Genomic DNA, 14,959 nt, shown 5'->3' with positions numbered 1-14,959 from the left:
TTCCACTCCATCATCTTCCTCGTCACCACATCATCGCCGTCATGGATCCCAATCTCACCTACTCCCCACCTCGCACCCCTCCGAGCAGCCCCATCCGCATCGACACCAATGCCAGTCCGGTGAAGGAACGCCGCTTGCCTCTCCTGCTCCAACAGCACCCCCACCTGTTCGGCATGGAAATCGACCGCCCGGCCTCCGCTCCCACCCAGCTGCCGTCCGACTTCATCGCCTACAGCTTCCTCGGGGCCCCGCCGGTCTTCAATCGCCAGCCAACGTACGCCCGCATGAGGTACGCCGACTTCCTGGCCAAGTCCGGTGTCAGCAACGAGACCATCCTCCGCTGGATCCGCCCTCCTCCCTTCGCCCGCCAGGCGTTCAACTACACGGCCAGGGCTCCCACCCCCGACCTCACCCACACAGGCTCCACCAACACGGCAGAGCAATCCAGCGACGAAGCATCCGGAGATGCAGAAGACGACCAGACGAAGGGAGTGGTGGTGGACGATCTCGCGGCTCGCGTCGCTGCCCTGGGGAAGAACGCCGTCACCCAAGCCACCCCCAACAACACCGCCGCCTACCGCGCCCTCATGGACGCCCAGAAACGCTACTCCCATCGCGCGCGCATCATGGTCGGCAACCTTCCGAACGACATCGACAAGGGCATCCTGGCCCTGGCGGTGGAGGAGGAGTTCGGGTTCTTCGGGGAGTGCTACGTGCACGTCTTCAGTGGCAACATGAGGGGTCTCCGTCCCTACGCCATCGTCCAATACACTGTAAGTTGATCTACCCGCCCTCATCGTCCAGATTCACCGCAGGAGAACTGACATTCAGGCAGCGCCGCCGCCACGCCAAGGATGCGTGGGAGAACGGAGAGGAGATCTTCGTCTTCGGGCGTCGGGTGCGGGTGGAGTGGATCTGCCACGCCTCCTAGCTTTCGTTGGCGTTGGGCGTTGGTGGTGGTGTTTTGTCGGGGCCTGGGTGGCCGGTGTAGAGTAGAGGGGACTTGCCTTACCGGCGAGTCCCCAGTAATCGAACGATGGTTGTTTTGGTCCGCTGCTCCTCGCCCATGTTCTCCTTCTCCTCTCGCGTTTCTTCCCTCTCCTGCTCTCGTAACGTTGTATAACTGCCCGGGCGGCCATGGCCTTCAAGGGGTCTTCCATATCAGCCGGCCAGTTCAGTCGGCTGTTCTCCAATGGCCAGAATTGCTGCTCAGCCTTCCTCCCCATACCATCCTGGCAGCATACCGAGCATGGCATATGAGAGCTTCCATTTGGGCGAGCCGTCTAGGTGATTCTTCTCTAACGTCCAGACCAGCTTCTTGATCCTCTTGCTGATACGAATCTCAGCATCGCCCAAAGATTCGTTCCAGAGATTCGACATGCAGGCAGACCTTCGCGCCAGAGATCAGCAAAACAGCGGTACCCCGGGAATCTGAGCAGACTGAAACGTCGAATGGTTTCGCCGGCCATCCGCCACATCTCTTTATTCGGTAAGCTGAATCTCCCGCCAGACTCCATGCCGAACGGTTTGTCTGGAAGACGATTCAGCGCGAGACAATCCGGTTCGCCCGGAGGGCTGGGTTGGCTTGCTGATGGCAAATTCCTTCGTGCTTGCTGGGCGGTGTATATGATGTGTGCCGAATACAGGGCCTCTGGTTCTTTGGTTTTTTCTTTTTCCCCATGGCGGCCAAGCGGTGGGCTCTCAGTGCAAGACCTGCTGTTCACGCCGGGCAAGTGAAGGTCGAGGTCGTTTCGGGTATGCTCGATCCTAGTGGGATGGTGCTCGTGGCCGCCGGCGTGATATGCATTTCTTCGGCATCTTGGTGCCAAGAGAATACGAGCTGTCTTGTCTTTTGCTTGAAGAATTGTAAAGAGATAGAGAAAGGAACTCACTCGAGGTTCAGATGGGTTGAATTTGGCGGCGAGAGTCGAATTGGAGAGCCGCGGAACTTGACGCGTCTAGATGTCATTTTCTTCTCAGTCGGACGAGGTGAGGCGGCAATGCGGTGCCGCAGTCTCTGCCTGCGGTATCGAGACCGAAAGACGCTGCCATCACAGGTGACGAGAGACAGGAGATCAGAGCAAGACGCGGTGGATGCGCTCATCCGATTGCCATGCCAGTACGCATAGCGTCAGCTTCCTGGGAAGCCGTCGGCTGGAATGAGTGACATCTTAGGAGGATCAGCGAGGCCGTCCGTGACAGATCGATGGGCTCGCGTTTGGGGTCGAGAGCGGGCATACGCTGCTCCAGGGCATGGTTCCTCCGCTGCGCAGTCCTCCGGCTTTGGCTTGTTACTTGGATCGTTGGCGATGCTTCGTGCACGAGTACTGGCTTATATTCGGGCGTGAAGGAGACGAGTCGTCGAGAGCAGTTGATGTGCAGCCAACTTGGTTGTGGGAGCAAAGGAATAAAGTGCGGACGGAGCGAGCAAAGCTCGGAGCCACACAAGCTTTAACCATTTCGAGGTCCACCTTGACCAAACCACCACTCAGCGACCCACAACCCACTTCGCTTTCTCCCTCTCTCGAGATCCCCAAGTCGATGCGAAGTTCTGAAGCCGCGTCAAGAGACTGGCAGTCACTTACGAGGGCGAAAGGCTCTAAATACCCTTACGCGACCAAGTCCACGAAGCACGCGTCTTTCCACAGTTCTGTCCTTGCGACAGGGATGTGACGGCGAGAAGGCTGCACCTTGACGACGACAGCCCTTCATCGACCATCGATTGAAACAGTCCGCTAGAACGGCCGGCCAAATCGCGATGGACATGACCTCCTCATGTCTGTGAACAACACGCGTTGACCAGCGAAGCCGGTAGGAAGGCACGCATCGAGTTCCTTGCAGCTCATCAACCCCCTCTCGTTCATCATTGTGTGAATCTATCTCTTCCGCTCTATTGCTTTTGAAGTAACCGTCTAGATCCTTCGTTGAAACGATCCTCAGATCTCCCCCATGGATATCACCATTACACCGAAGCCCCGAAACGCCAGGGTCCCAACGAAATCAAACCCCAGCGCCATCCCAAATACCCCATTCAAAACCTCTCCATCCGATTACACCTGACCGTCCACATCCGCGCGCGTTTCCCATAAATATACATCGGAATGGTCGTCAGCAGACACGCCATCTGAATGCCTCCCAGCGCAATAAACACCGTCCGCGACCCGTCCGCATCCAACCACCGATTGAAAAAGAGCGAAAACACCAACCCATGAAAGATGTTCTTACTGAAATTCAGCGTCACCAGCGCCTCGCCTGCATACTGCCGATACGAGTCGACGGCAAACGTAATCGCCGTCGTAGACCCCAGCGTGCACCCGAAAGAAATGAAGCCAAAGAACACCGTCGGCACAATCCACAGATCCCGCTCGGCGGCGCTCCAGCCGTAGCCCATGAGGCCGATGGTGGTGAAGATGGCAATGGGCAGGCCCATGACGAGGCGAAACTCGGGCTCGTAGACGCCGCCGTTGCGGCGCGAGAGGAAGCGCACGATGCGGTCCGAGACTTTGCCCGCGACGACGGTGCCGAGGATGCCGCCGACGAAGGGCGAGATGTACACCAGGCCGGTTTGCAGGGAGTTGAAGTTGTACGTGTCGCGGTGCTCGTAGATGGTCGAGACGGATTCGGAGAGCACGATGAGCCAGCCGACGGAGAGGGAGTAGACGAGCGCGCTCCAGAGGATGCTGGGGTAGGTGTAGAGGATGAAGGGGCGGATGGCGACGCGCAGCCAGCGGTCTTTTGTCAGTCGGCCGGCGTAGGGGCGGAGGGACTGTACGAAGCCTAGTTCGGGTTGTTCGCGGCGGGATTCGGTGTACGGGTTGAGGGAGGGGACTGGTGCCAATTGTTGTTGCTCTGGATCGCTGACGACCGCTGAGAGCTCGGGCATGGCCGAGGGACCGTTCGAGGTCGCGTCACGAGTTAGCGGAGGTTCGGTAAAGTATTCGTTGTTTTGCGTCGTGTCGTTGGGAGACAAATCGATAGGTGAAACATCGCGGTCAGCTTCAGGTGGGCGTGGTGCTTCGGCTGGAGCGGTGGCAGTTTTCGACTCCTTCTCTAGTTGAAATGACACCTCTGCTCGACCTGCTGCTCTTCCAGCCTTCTCTTGACTGTCGGTCAATACAGGCTCGTTATATTTCCTTGCCGCCCTCTCATGAAGAATTTCGTATATCCCAGAGATGCCAGTCGATTGATCCAGGGTGCCGGCCGCTTGACGTGCATTCCATTCCCTCTCTCCCGCTTTCCAGCATCTATCGTGTATCTTCTGAGCCACGCGTTTGGAGCGCTTCGAGTTCTGCTGAACCGCCGTCCAAGGGTAGGGTCCGTAATTGGCGAAAAGCTCGTCGGTGGGAATCCGTAGAAGGGCCGACTCTTTCGGCCAGGTCCGCATTCCGGGTTTGACAACTGCATCTTCTTTACTTTGCCCGCTTTTCTCCGCCTTCTTGGCCGCATCGGGACTGCGAGGGACTGAGTCCCTGCGAAAGGCGCCTTGTAAGCTGGAGAAGCGGCGCAGGCCATGCTTCCGCGGTCTCGGCGCGCGGTCCCAGAAGGTCTCGGGGACGAAGAAGAAGAGCAGGACGAAGCAAAGCCCAACGACCATTGCAACAATCCAGAAGACCCAGCGCCAGTCCAGACTCTGTATGATGACTGCACTGACCAGAGGCACCAAGTTCTTCCCTCCCAAGAGCAGCAAGGTGTAGATGCCCAGGCGATAGGCCTTCTCGTGTAGGAAGAAGATCTCCGCCACCGTTGCGGAGGGCAGACACTCCACGGAAGAAACGGCGATGCCCATGAATACTCGAGCGATCACCAGGCTGGGAAAGTCAGGGGACAGCGCACACCAGACGGACGTCAGGATGAAGCAGATCGCGGCGCAGAGATATACCGGTCGCTTGCCGTAAAGAATAGCAGTGGGGGAGAGGATGGCACTCCCGATGCCAAGGCCCAGCATGTACAATCCTGTAGTCAAAGCGACCCTTGGCTCCGGAACGTCAAATTGCGTCGCGACTTCGTTGAAGCCGGCGGCGAGGATGGGAGTCATGCCGCCGCCGACCATGCAGTAGAAGCCCAGCGAACCCAGCGCGAGGTTGCGACGCCAGACTCTCCAATTCAAGGGATCGTTCAGCGAGTCATCGGGCTGAGGCTCCAGAATGATTTTGCCATCTGCCGTGCGCTTCTTCTCCGGCACCGGCGGGCGTCTGCGGAAAAAGGAGCTCCGATGCGAGGAAGTGAGATATGGCGAAGGGAGCGAAGAAGCAGACATCCGCGCAGGGTTCAGATCGAGGCCCAGAGGCGCATTGTACTCCGACACTTCGGACAAGAGCAGGACGGATCCTGGGACTTCGTCGGTCTCCCGGTCGTTCAACATGCCCATGCTCCATTTGGCGGGCTTCTTGTGCGTCTGGTGCTCAGGATCCGACATGGAAGTGCGGTTGCTCGGGTTCCCGCTGGTGTTCTTCCTGCTTCCCAACATCGATCTCCAGTCCACCCTCCTCTTTGCTCGTCCGCTCTCTCCGTCGCCATGTGTAGGCTGCCGATGCGCGTCCGCATCATTGTTGCTGAGCTCGATCTCCTCCATAGGCATGTTGACGAGTCCTGTGCTGACTTGCGTCCGGGTCTATGATCGAGTCTTATTGTCCGCTTGAGCCAAGCGCCAAGAGAACAAAGACAACATCGAGACGCAGTCGGTAGGAACAGTGAGAAAACGCTCGCGCAAGTTCTCTAACCATCTCTTTCAAGGTCGGAGTGAGGACAAGCGGACTATGTCCACGCAGCGCGCAGACGACTGAGGGAGGTTCTGTAGATGTTGATTGACCGCGACCTCGTCGACTCGATCCTTGGCGTGATGCGACTAGGGAACCCGAGGGAGCAGATCAGAGTCTCCTGCCATAGTGAATTGTGGTGGAAAGATGGCAAATCGGTGAGATGGATGATGCGAGGTGCGCAACTCTTCCCATTCCATTGGCTCCACTGCTGTTGGTTGGATCCCCGCATCGGTCGACTGACAATCGCTCGTCTCCACCCTTCGACTTCATCCCATCATTCCATCATGAAGCAATAATAACAGCGTACGGAAAGCTATTTTGGCCTTGCATATGAACAGCCACGGCCTTGGAAAAAAATGGTAGAAAGGTGAGAAGGTCAAAAGCGATCACGAATCTTACTTCTCGAATCCGCTATCAACCCGAATCAACTCCCAATGCTTCACCTTGCCTCAAGCAACATGAATCCAGAAAACGTCTCGTCAGTCCTAGCCGACTCTCCCAAGCCCAGCTCAGAGGAGCATCAACACCACATCAAACATAACCACAGCAGCTGTAAAGACCATGCGTGCATCTGCCATCGCTTCCGCCGAAGAGGCAACCAACTCAGGCGTCTTTGCTGTAGCGCTGGGAACAATTGACATAGCGCAGCTGGTCTGTCCGCCGTTTGACGCCGTACAGAGTGACGGGACCGCCATGACCGCACTAGCAATCGGGCCGTCCTCGATGACTGGCGCTGCGAATGGTGTATCGTCTTCTCCGACCCAGTCGAAGGCAGCAGGAGCGATCTGTAGGGACATTTTGCGTTAGCTCAATGTTCCCATGAACTGTGGATGATGTACACCCACATCATCATGCTTATCAACGTCGACATTGATGGAATCCTCGATAAAGCAAGGCGACCCGGGCGGACCGCACCACCCGATGAAGGGACGATCAGTCGGACGAGCAGCGAGGGCGACTTCAGCCTCATGGGCAGACACCGCGTCGCGTCGAGCAGGAACATTGCTGAACATAGGCACAGGCTGGAGCGGGACTTGCGAGCCACAGAGCTGGTAAGGCGCGAGGCCATCCCAGTCACCGCACTTCTTGCACTTGGCGTCGCATTTCATGAAGATCTACGCACTGTGAGCAGATTGTCCGGTCGCGGAAGAGAGTCTCGTGGGACATACAGCGTAGTAAGTGGGCCCGTTGCAGATGCATTCCGCCAGACCGGAGATGGGCTCGGCACACACTCCGCGGGCAGCAGTGGTGATGGCTTTGATCCAGCACTTGCCCGTGCAGTCTGTTGCGGGTTAGTGAAAGTCCTGCCGGAGGTGGGAGGCTCGACACTCACCAGTGACGCCTTGGACAAGCATGGGCTTGAGCAGAACGGTGAGGAGCAAGATAGGCAGCCAGAACGCGAGTCCTCGGCCGGCCATTGTTAGGTAGAAGTCGGTATTGACAAGGGATGATGACAGTGCGATGAAGAGAACGAGGAACGATGGGGTTGCAGGATGAACGAGTGTGAATGCTTCCAAGGCGATGTTGTTGGGTTGAAGATGGATGATGCTCTGCATTCTCCCTCGTCTATGCCTCTGTGCGTCCAGTGGGAAATGAGGTCTAATCTTCAGGAGGCCAGATGTGCGCCAACATGTCATCATCCGGCCGCGAGCGAGGAAGGTGCGATCCAGCACGGCTGAACACGTGACCACTACGGTGCATGCTCAGTTCTGGTCGCTTCGAAATAACATGACCGACCTAGCAGACTGGCGGCCGCCGCGAATGTGACTTTTTGGGTTTCTTTGCCGTCGTGCTGATGGGTTCCAACGCGCTCCGCGGCCGGGGGTATTCCCGTTTGGCGATTCCGCAAAGGCTGCTCTTTCACAACTCCGTTGCCATTCATCGCCATAATCACTGCCCACCTCCATACCCCGGCCCACCGTTCCATCCCCTTCCCCTTCCCATCATACCATTCATCCCGCCTCCCATCATCCCTCCCCGGCCTTGGTTCATCATCCCCATGTTCCCCATCCCCATCCCCCCTCCCATCATGTTGTTCATGCCGCCCATCCCGCCAAATCCCGCCATCATGCCCATCATCGGATTTCCAGCGTATCCTCCGCCAGCAAAGGCGCCCATGTTTGCGTTCATGCCGCCGTTCATGCCGCCGTTCATGCCGCCGTTCATGTTTCCGCCGCCCTGTCCGTTCCACATGTTCTGCTGCTGACCCATGCGATTGAAAGGCTGATTCTGGTGGAAGCCGCCGCGGTTATTGGGATTGAAGCCGCCCCGCCCGCCGTAGTTGCCTCGCTGCTGGTTGTTGTAGCTCTGGTTGTACGCCCCGCCTCGTCCACCGCCCGCGTTCTGTTGCGCGTTGAACTTGCCAGCACCCGCGCCAGCAGTCGGCCCGGTACGGAATGAGGATCCCACGGGTGCAAAGAAAACGCCAAAATCACCCTTCTTGGCCGGGGCAGCAGTCGATGCGAGTTTGTTGGCGGCCTCCACCTCCCTTTTCACAGCGGTGGCGGCCTGCGGAGATGCAAATTCCATGTACGCCTCCCCGCGGCTCTTGCCGTTGATCTTGTGCTCTCCGAACGTGACCTCTCGAAGCTCACTCTCGACGCCCGCTTGCGCGCAAAAGGCGCGAAGGTCTTCTTCCGTGGTCCACCAGTTCAGCTCGTCTAGTCTGATTGTCGCTGTTGCGCCTGGGTCGACGGGTCGGGTGTCTGGTTCTGAATGTCCGTTTTGTAATGCAGGTCGCTTGTTGGATGTGGAGTCGGATTCTTGGGGTTCTGATTCGGCTTTGCGCTTGGTGCCCTGTTGTGGTGTTGCTTCAGGCAACGTTGCTTCATGAGCTACTTTGGCATATTCGCTGGGCGGCTCTTCTATCGCAGGCTCGGCGGCTTTCTCTTGTTCGCTCGGTTGTGGAGGAAGTTCAGCCCCGTCGTCGTTGTCGTCAAAGATGAGATCGTCGCTATCCTCCACGGGCTGAGTGTGCTCTGCTTCCAGCTGCTGCTCCTTCTTCTCCTCCTGCTCGCCGTAGATGTCGATGTCGAAGAGATCGTCGTCAGCAGACATGATGGAGGGGTGATCGTGCTACGTGAGCTGCACAATTTGAATGAAGTCAAGTTAGTTGTAATCCCCCTCGACCACCGCTGCTAATGGACACGACGTGAACGCTTCCTGGCGCCGAGTTGCGACAGCTCACTGTAACCCTCGTACATGCAATTAGCCATTGTGTGCTCCAAGCTATCGTACAGTGAACCCATGATTTGCTACCCCGATAACGTAGCAGACCTGCGCTATACGTACAATTCGTTCGAGAGGTACAATGATAACCACAAAGCACGCAGATGTAAACACAGCAATGCCCGAATCTTCCTTGTGAAACAGTAACAGGTATGGTATAAGTTGGCTCTCCCCGCGCTCCGAGTCCAAGATCCCCTCTCTTGATTTACGGCTGACACGTGCAAGGCTCGACGATAGGATGGGATGAAGGCTCGGCCACGGATTGCGATCACTTCGACGCTGCTTCGGAGTATGGAGGTGAGGTGGATGGCGGTTGTGATGAGGTAGGAGGGAAGGGAGGTGGAGACTCGACGTCGCGCATTGACGAGGCTCTCAGCTCGCGCTCGTGCCGCCGCGACTTATGTCAGCGAGCTCTTAATAAATTTCCCCATGGCAGAATGCCTCTACTGTCTACGAACTACTCCACTGCTACCGATCTACCTACACCCTCCAATACGCCTGCACAGCCTGTATGGATGTCTTGGTGGGACAAATACCTCGCGCCCGGTGACCTGCGTCAACAGCGCCAGGCACTGTCGTCGCCCTCGCAGCCGGGAACAGCGAACGAAGATGAGCAGCCTCGACTCGTGGTCCTGAAACCTCCGCGCCTCAGCCAAGCGGATCGAGTAAGGCGACAAAATGGCCTTCTCTTCGGCGGTCTCGCCTTCACCCTCCTCTCGATGATCGTCACGCGGCGCGCGGTCGGACGCAAACTCGCGCAGACAGCCTTGTCCGCGGAAGGCGGTGCGGCGGCGGCGGAGTCGAAGGTTGATGGTTCGCTGGAAGCGGTGCAAGCGCTTGGGTATGCCACCTTGAATGTCTTCAGTGTGGCGATGCTGGGCATTGGCGGGGCTATGAAGTACTTTGACATTGCGGATGTGGAGGACATGCGGGAGGTGGTTCGGCGGCAGGAGGGGTATAGCGAGGACTCGGAGGCGAATCGCGAGATTGAGGGGTGGATTGCGGAAGTGTTGGCGCGGAAAGATGGGCAGGGGAATCTGCGGGAGAGCGTGGTGGAGAAGGTGGCGGAGATTGAGAGGAAACGGAAGGAAGACGAGAAGAGAGGGAGATGAGCAGAGATCTCATTGAAGACTCTGCTCTCTTCTAGTCGACGTGTAAGATACAAAACTGTCAGGCATTCTCACGCCCCGGGGCTTGTTGCTGCCCGTCTACATGCGCATGCTCGCCGCTGTCCTGCCCTTCTTTCACCACCGGCACGCCCGCCTGTCCATCGCGATTACTCCTCCACATCCCACCATCCTCAAACCACTCCTCCTTCCAAATCTCCGCCTTCTCTTTGACCCGCTCCAAACACTCCTCCCCCGCCCTCCACGCCGCAGCGCGATGAGGCGCCGACACGGCAATCAGTATGCTCTCTTCCCCGATGTCCACCCTCCCAAGCCTGTGAGTGACTGAGATGCTGACGAGGGAATGCGAGGAATGTACAGAGCGGGCGATGGACAGGAGAGTGCGCAGGGCGAGAGGGGCGTAGGCGGAGTAGGAGAGGTGGGTGACGGTCTTGGAGTTGAAGTTGTCGCGCGTGCAACCTACATGGACGAAATCACGGCTTAGCTTGCTTGCTTTACTTACTGCCTCGAGCGTCAGTCTGAGGAGTGGTGCGCATCAGCAAAGGGACGGCGTACCTGCGAAGAGGACTACGGCTCCGGCTTTGGAGCTCTTTACTCGAGACAATGCGGTGGTGGAGTCGAGTGGGTTGGACGTGAGTGAGACGTAGATGTTGGGTTCCGATAGCGACTGTTCGTCGGTCGTCTGTCCGGAGTTCTCGACCTCATCTGCCATGTTCTCGTCTTTCACTGTCATCATGCCCTCGCATGGTTGTCGCGGCACAATCGATGATTCATCCCTCGTGCATGAGCATGCTGGGTTGGAAGCATGGGGAGTCGGCAAGAGTCGGCTTTCGAATTGAAAGAAGGGTCGATGACTCAGCACATCATCCCCGACCTGCAATCAATTGTTGAGGCGAAGAGACATTCTTTTCCCAGACATCTGCCTCGCTCACACCTACCAATCTCCTCGGAAATGGCTGCCATCAGACCTGCCAGCCGTCGGCTCATCACGTCGGCGTTTCTCGAGACTCGCTCGACCATCATTCCGCAAAAAAGACGATTCGCCACCACAATCGACAACCCTCCTCCGCCGACCAGCACATCCTCTCAACCTCGACCAGCTACCTCCTTCACAGACCGCTTGAATGCAGGTCCCTCCTTCACAGACTTTGTCTCTCAGAAACAGGAAGATGCGCTGCAGGAAGAGGACGCCTTCGAACTACGGACGGTGCAGGTCGGACCAGAAGGACGAAAGAGAACACACACCCGCCTCCCGGAATGGCTAAAGACACCCATCCCGACCAACGACAACTACAAACGCATCAAAAATGACCTCCGCGGCCTGAATCTGCACACCGTGTGTGAAGAGGCGCGATGTCCCAACATCTCCGACTGCTGGGGTGGAAGCGACAAGTCTGCCGCCACGGCCACCATCATGCTCATGGGCGACACCTGCACACGCGGATGCCGCTTCTGCAGCGTCAAGACTGCGAATAAACCCCCGCCTCTCGACATCCACGAACCAGAGAACACGGCCGAGGCGCTATCGAGGTGGGGATTAGGGTATGTGGTGCTCACGAGCGTTGATCGAGACGACATCGCGGACGGAGGCGCACGCCACTTCGCCGAGACGATCATGAAGATTAAGCAGAAAGCACCGACTATGCTTGTGGAAGCTTTGACGGGTGATTTCGCCGGGGATCTGGACTGCGTGAGCTTAGTCGCCAAGAGCGGCCTCGACGTGTACGCGCACAATGTCGAGACGACGGAAGAGCTCTCACCATCCGTGCGCGATCGCCGAGCGAACTTCAAACAGTCGCTCGCCGTGCTGCGAGCAGCAAAGGCAGCGAACCCCAGCCTCATCACCAAGACTTCGATCATGCTGGGCTTCGGCGAAACGGAAGAGCAGCTATGGCGTACGCTGCGCGAGTTGCGCGCCGCAGACGTGGACGTCGTGACGTTTGGCCAATACATGCGGCCCACGAAGCGGCACATGAAGGTGGAGGAGTATGTCAAGCCGGCGACGTTTGAGCTGTGGAGACAGCGGGCGCTGGATCTGGGGTTCTTGTATTGTGCCAGCGGGCCGTTGGTGCGGAGTAGTTACAAGGCTGGGGAGGCGTTTATCGAGAACGTGCTGAAGAAGAGGGCGCGCAAGAATTCGCTGCTCTCTGCGGAAGCGCTTGGGGAGGACTTTTCGCGATTGAAGAGTGCGTAGGGGAAGATTGTGATGCACATAGACATTTAATACAAGCAGACCCGCCCCATTACGTTCGGGTCATTCAGCATCTACCCATCTCCAGGAAGTAACCTGCTCCGTAGTATCAACATACACTATAAAGGCACAGCAGCCGGCGGCTCCGTCCCAGTCCCCACCGCGCCACCTCCCTGCGGCGGCAAGAAAAGCGGGAGATAACCCTGAGTGTCGCATCAGAATCAACACGAGTCCTTGGAACGAAATCACCAATGAAGGCTGGGGACAAAAGACTCACCACTACCACGGCCAGAGCGGCCATCCCAACCTGAAAGATGGCGGGCGAGGAGGCCTTTGCGCGCGCCGCTGGGGTTTCGGACATCCAGGCTTGCAGGGCGAACATGATTGCCGTCCAGCCGAGCATTTTGTTGCGGGTGAAGATCTGGGGAGGATATTGTTAGGATGATTGGCGAGGTTGATGGGAAGCGGGGGAAGATGCTTACTGCTGCCATGGGGAGGGTGTTGCCCATTGTGCCTGAATGGGGAAGGAGGATGGGTTAGTAGGCTAGGGGGTGGTAGAGGTTGTCGGGGAGGGCCAGCATACTGGCAAGATCGCCTGTGTCTTTCTCCTTCTCCGTTTCCTGGAATGGGACGACTGCCCGAAGGGGTGAGTAAGTGGGAACTTGGAATCGAGCGATGAGGAGAACCTACTGAGATCCGCCCTTCGCATATCCCGTTTGTGCGCCATGATGGGCAGAGAGTCTTGCGGTCTTCACACGAATGAACGGCCAATGCCAAGTGCCGGGGTCGATGGACGGTGGTCGAGGTTGCTGCTCCTCAATTGACTTTCCGGTGCTGGCCAGAGACGGTCCGACTCGGGATGAAGTCGAGACTGCAAGACCGCCAGCGGGCTCGGAAGTGCGGCACGTGGGCCGTCCCTTCCACCTTAAGCACCCGTGCCTGCCGCCTGAAACCTTAGCCGATTCGGCCGGGGAAGGCGTAATGCAATTGATTTGTCGACGAGATGGAATGTGTGCACCCGTTGCAGAGTTTCCGCACTGCACGCCACTCCAATCAAAGCAAACGTCGCACAAGCTCGCGACGCACGACGGATCGTTCACGCGGAGCAGGGGTGCAAAGAAGGAGCGTGGAAGCGGAAACGCCTGCAACGTTCCGGCCTTGCTGACGGGATTTCGGAGACGGTACCTTGCTTGGTACCTCCACCGGCATCGCCTATCGCCAAATCTAGCCACGACAGGCCCGCATGGCGTTGCATCACTTGCACCTCCACTTGCCTAATCTCCTCCCGCTGCCACCTCCTCCTCCACCCACTGCTGCGGGTGGTTTGCGCCCTTCTCTGCTCACTACGCCTCTTGGAAACTGCTTGCTTGCTTGACCCGCCCGTCACTCGATTCACCCATCCCTCGAACCTCACCGCGACTTGCATGCGTGCGAGATGGGGAGTTGACACTGCACTTCCTCCCACCCTCCACCATGCGCCGGCCATCGGCTAGTGGTGTGCGCATGATATGGACTCTCGAGCGTCGCTGGGCGCACCCAGGCCTCCCAATCTGCAGCGATCCATAACCGGAGGCCTCCTGGCCCCTTTGCAGCCCTTCTCCACCCCTTCCACTCGACCCTCGCATCTCAACACCGTGCGATCCGTCTCGCACCCACTGACCTTCCCCAATCTGCCTTCTGATGGCTCTCTGTACGCCACCACACCCAGCCCACTTCGCATGGAAGAGCAAGAGCTGGTCCGCTCCCCCGAAGCGATTGGTGTCGGCGATGACAACGCGGAACCACCAGCGAAGAGGGCAAAGACTGATGGGGAGGACTTTCAATCCATAAGAGATGACAATGTCGTGGACGAGACGGACGAGGCAGACAGGATTCTCCCGGGCTCCCCTCTACCTTTTCCACCCGCGATGGGCCCTTCCAACAAGACTCGCGCCACTCAAACCCGGCTTCGTCTTGGCATCGAACCCGCGGCTCGCAGAGCTCATGGCCTCGACCCCCCCGCGGCAGCCACCAAGCTGCCGCCCCCGAAGAAGACCGCCGACTTTTCCCCCTGGACTGGGAATCAGCCCGAGGACACGCTGAACGAAAACGTGGTGAAACTCGGCTACTTCGACAAAGCGCCCGGCACCAATCAGGCGGAATGCAACTCGGCCAAGCCCACCATCGCGTCGACTCTTCACCAAAAGAATGGCCCGGGTGTCTCCCTCTTGAGCTACTTGTATACCCTGGTGCTCGAGAAGAGGCAGACACTTGGAAAGTGCACTGCCCCTTCCACCTTCAAACCCCCGCCACGAGTCACCGTCACCGATACGAAGCGAGAAGCATGGTTGCGCGACCTGGCCAATCCCGACATTCCTCTGCGCAAACAAAGCAGAACCATCCCACATGGTATCCGCGGGAAGCTGCTCATGGAGCAGTGCTTAAGCAAAAACATCTCCTTACCGCGTGCCGTGTGGCTGGCGAAATGCGTCGGGGCCAATGAGCTGCGTGCCTTTCGACGAAAAGGCGTCAGCGGGTCTGCCACGGCGGTGGGCGAGTCGAAATGGCTTCTCGAATGGACGACACATGTGGAGCAGTTTCTCGAAGACGTGATTGCAAGCTGCGGTCAGGAAGGATGGCAGCGCAGGATGGGCTACGCGCTGAAACTCGTCGCC

At 58.0% G+C, this 14,959-nt stretch overlaps 12 protein-coding genes across 12 annotated transcripts; 6 read left to right on the top strand and 6 right to left on the bottom strand.

Moving 5' to 3' along the window:
- Positions 1–41: 41 nt before the first annotated feature.
- Positions 42–931, top strand: BDY17DRAFT_347360 (uncharacterized protein; the record flags this gene model as incomplete). Its single annotated transcript, XM_033738126.1, has 2 exons — positions 42–773; positions 836–931. 2 exons carry the CDS (start codon positions 42–44, stop codon positions 929–931), a joined length of 828 nt encoding a protein of 275 aa, XP_033588717.1.
- Positions 932–1,530: 599 nt separating this feature from the next.
- Positions 1,531–2,210, top strand: BDY17DRAFT_178323 (uncharacterized protein). The gene has a single exon (XM_033729885.1). The coding sequence runs from the start codon at positions 1,680–1,682 to the stop codon at positions 2,127–2,129; it is 450 nt and encodes a 149-aa protein (XP_033588716.1). The 5' UTR covers positions 1,531–1,679; the 3' UTR covers positions 2,130–2,210.
- Positions 2,211–3,031: 821 nt separating this feature from the next.
- BDY17DRAFT_253069 (major facilitator superfamily domain-containing protein) lies at positions 3,032–5,035 on the bottom strand (the record flags this gene model as incomplete). The annotated part of the gene is made up of 2 exons (XM_033731312.1): positions 3,032–3,996; positions 4,414–5,035. The coding sequence occupies 2 exons, from the start codon at positions 5,033–5,035 to the stop codon at positions 3,032–3,034; spliced, it is 1,587 nt and encodes a 528-aa protein (XP_033588715.1).
- BDY17DRAFT_252589 (uncharacterized protein) lies at positions 5,036–5,572 on the bottom strand (the record flags this gene model as incomplete). Its single annotated transcript, XM_033731266.1, has 1 exon — positions 5,036–5,572. A coding segment is annotated over one exon (537 nt), but the record flags the coding sequence as incomplete, so codon positions are not given.
- Positions 5,573–5,927: 355 nt separating this feature from the next.
- On the bottom strand, positions 5,928–7,736 carry BDY17DRAFT_300370 (uncharacterized protein). Its single transcript, XM_033734048.1, has 4 exons — positions 7,093–7,736; positions 6,929–7,041; positions 6,605–6,874; positions 5,928–6,544 (listed from the first exon to the last, which is right to left on the bottom strand). The coding sequence occupies exons 1-4, from the start codon at positions 7,397–7,399 to the stop codon at positions 6,269–6,271; spliced, it is 966 nt and encodes a 321-aa protein (XP_033588713.1). The 5' UTR covers positions 7,400–7,736; the 3' UTR covers positions 5,928–6,268.
- BDY17DRAFT_311712 (uncharacterized protein) lies at positions 7,650–8,816 on the bottom strand (the record flags this gene model as incomplete). Its single annotated transcript, XM_033735563.1, has 1 exon — positions 7,650–8,816. The coding sequence occupies one exon, from the start codon at positions 8,814–8,816 to the stop codon at positions 7,650–7,652; it is 1,167 nt and encodes a 388-aa protein (XP_033588712.1).
- A 686-nt stretch (positions 8,817–9,502) lies between these two features.
- Positions 9,503–10,099, top strand: BDY17DRAFT_252855 (uncharacterized protein; the record flags this gene model as incomplete). Its single annotated transcript, XM_033731293.1, has 1 exon — positions 9,503–10,099. One exon carries the CDS (start codon positions 9,503–9,505, stop codon positions 10,097–10,099), a length of 597 nt encoding a protein of 198 aa, XP_033588711.1.
- A 58-nt stretch (positions 10,100–10,157) lies between these two features.
- Positions 10,158–10,826, bottom strand: BDY17DRAFT_252380 (molybdopterin synthase large subunit; the record flags this gene model as incomplete). Its single annotated transcript, XM_033731252.1, has 2 exons — positions 10,158–10,573; positions 10,670–10,826. The coding sequence occupies 2 exons, from the start codon at positions 10,824–10,826 to the stop codon at positions 10,158–10,160; spliced, it is 573 nt and encodes a 190-aa protein (XP_033588710.1).
- A 169-nt stretch (positions 10,827–10,995) lies between these two features.
- Positions 10,996–12,373, top strand: BDY17DRAFT_300362 (uncharacterized protein). The gene has a single exon (XM_033734047.1). It carries the CDS (start codon positions 11,067–11,069, stop codon positions 12,306–12,308), a length of 1,242 nt encoding a protein of 413 aa, XP_033588709.1. The 5' UTR covers positions 10,996–11,066; the 3' UTR covers positions 12,309–12,373.
- BDY17DRAFT_300359 (uncharacterized protein) lies at positions 12,374–13,513 on the bottom strand. Its single transcript, XM_033734046.1, has 5 exons — positions 12,996–13,513; positions 12,889–12,939; positions 12,788–12,819; positions 12,583–12,726; positions 12,374–12,508 (listed from the first exon to the last, which is right to left on the bottom strand). The coding sequence occupies exons 1-5, from the start codon at positions 13,030–13,032 to the stop codon at positions 12,425–12,427; spliced, it is 348 nt and encodes a 115-aa protein (XP_033588708.1). The 5' UTR covers positions 13,033–13,513; the 3' UTR covers positions 12,374–12,424.
- On the top strand, positions 12,784–13,698 carry BDY17DRAFT_178201 (uncharacterized protein). Its single transcript, XM_033729883.1, has one exon. It carries the CDS (start codon positions 13,065–13,067, stop codon positions 13,581–13,583), a length of 519 nt encoding a protein of 172 aa, XP_033588707.1. The 5' UTR covers positions 12,784–13,064; the 3' UTR covers positions 13,584–13,698.
- Positions 13,699–14,023: 325 nt separating this feature from the next.
- On the top strand, positions 14,024–14,944 carry BDY17DRAFT_252713 (transcription mediator complex subunit Med12-domain-containing protein; the record flags this gene model as incomplete). Its single annotated transcript, XM_033731282.1, has 1 exon — positions 14,024–14,944. A coding segment is annotated over one exon (921 nt), but the record flags the coding sequence as incomplete, so codon positions are not given.
- Between the last annotated feature and the right edge of the window lie 15 nt (positions 14,945–14,959).

This window comes from Neohortaea acidophila (genome assembly GCF_010093505.1).
Source record: "Neohortaea acidophila strain CBS 113389 unplaced genomic scaffold BDY17scaffold_7, whole genome shotgun sequence".
In the NCBI taxonomy this organism is placed as follows: Eukaryota; Fungi; Ascomycota; class Dothideomycetes; order Mycosphaerellales; family Teratosphaeriaceae; genus Neohortaea; species Neohortaea acidophila.
Note: the sequence above shows the minus strand (reverse complement) of the source record. Positions and strands in the feature narration are given on the sequence as shown.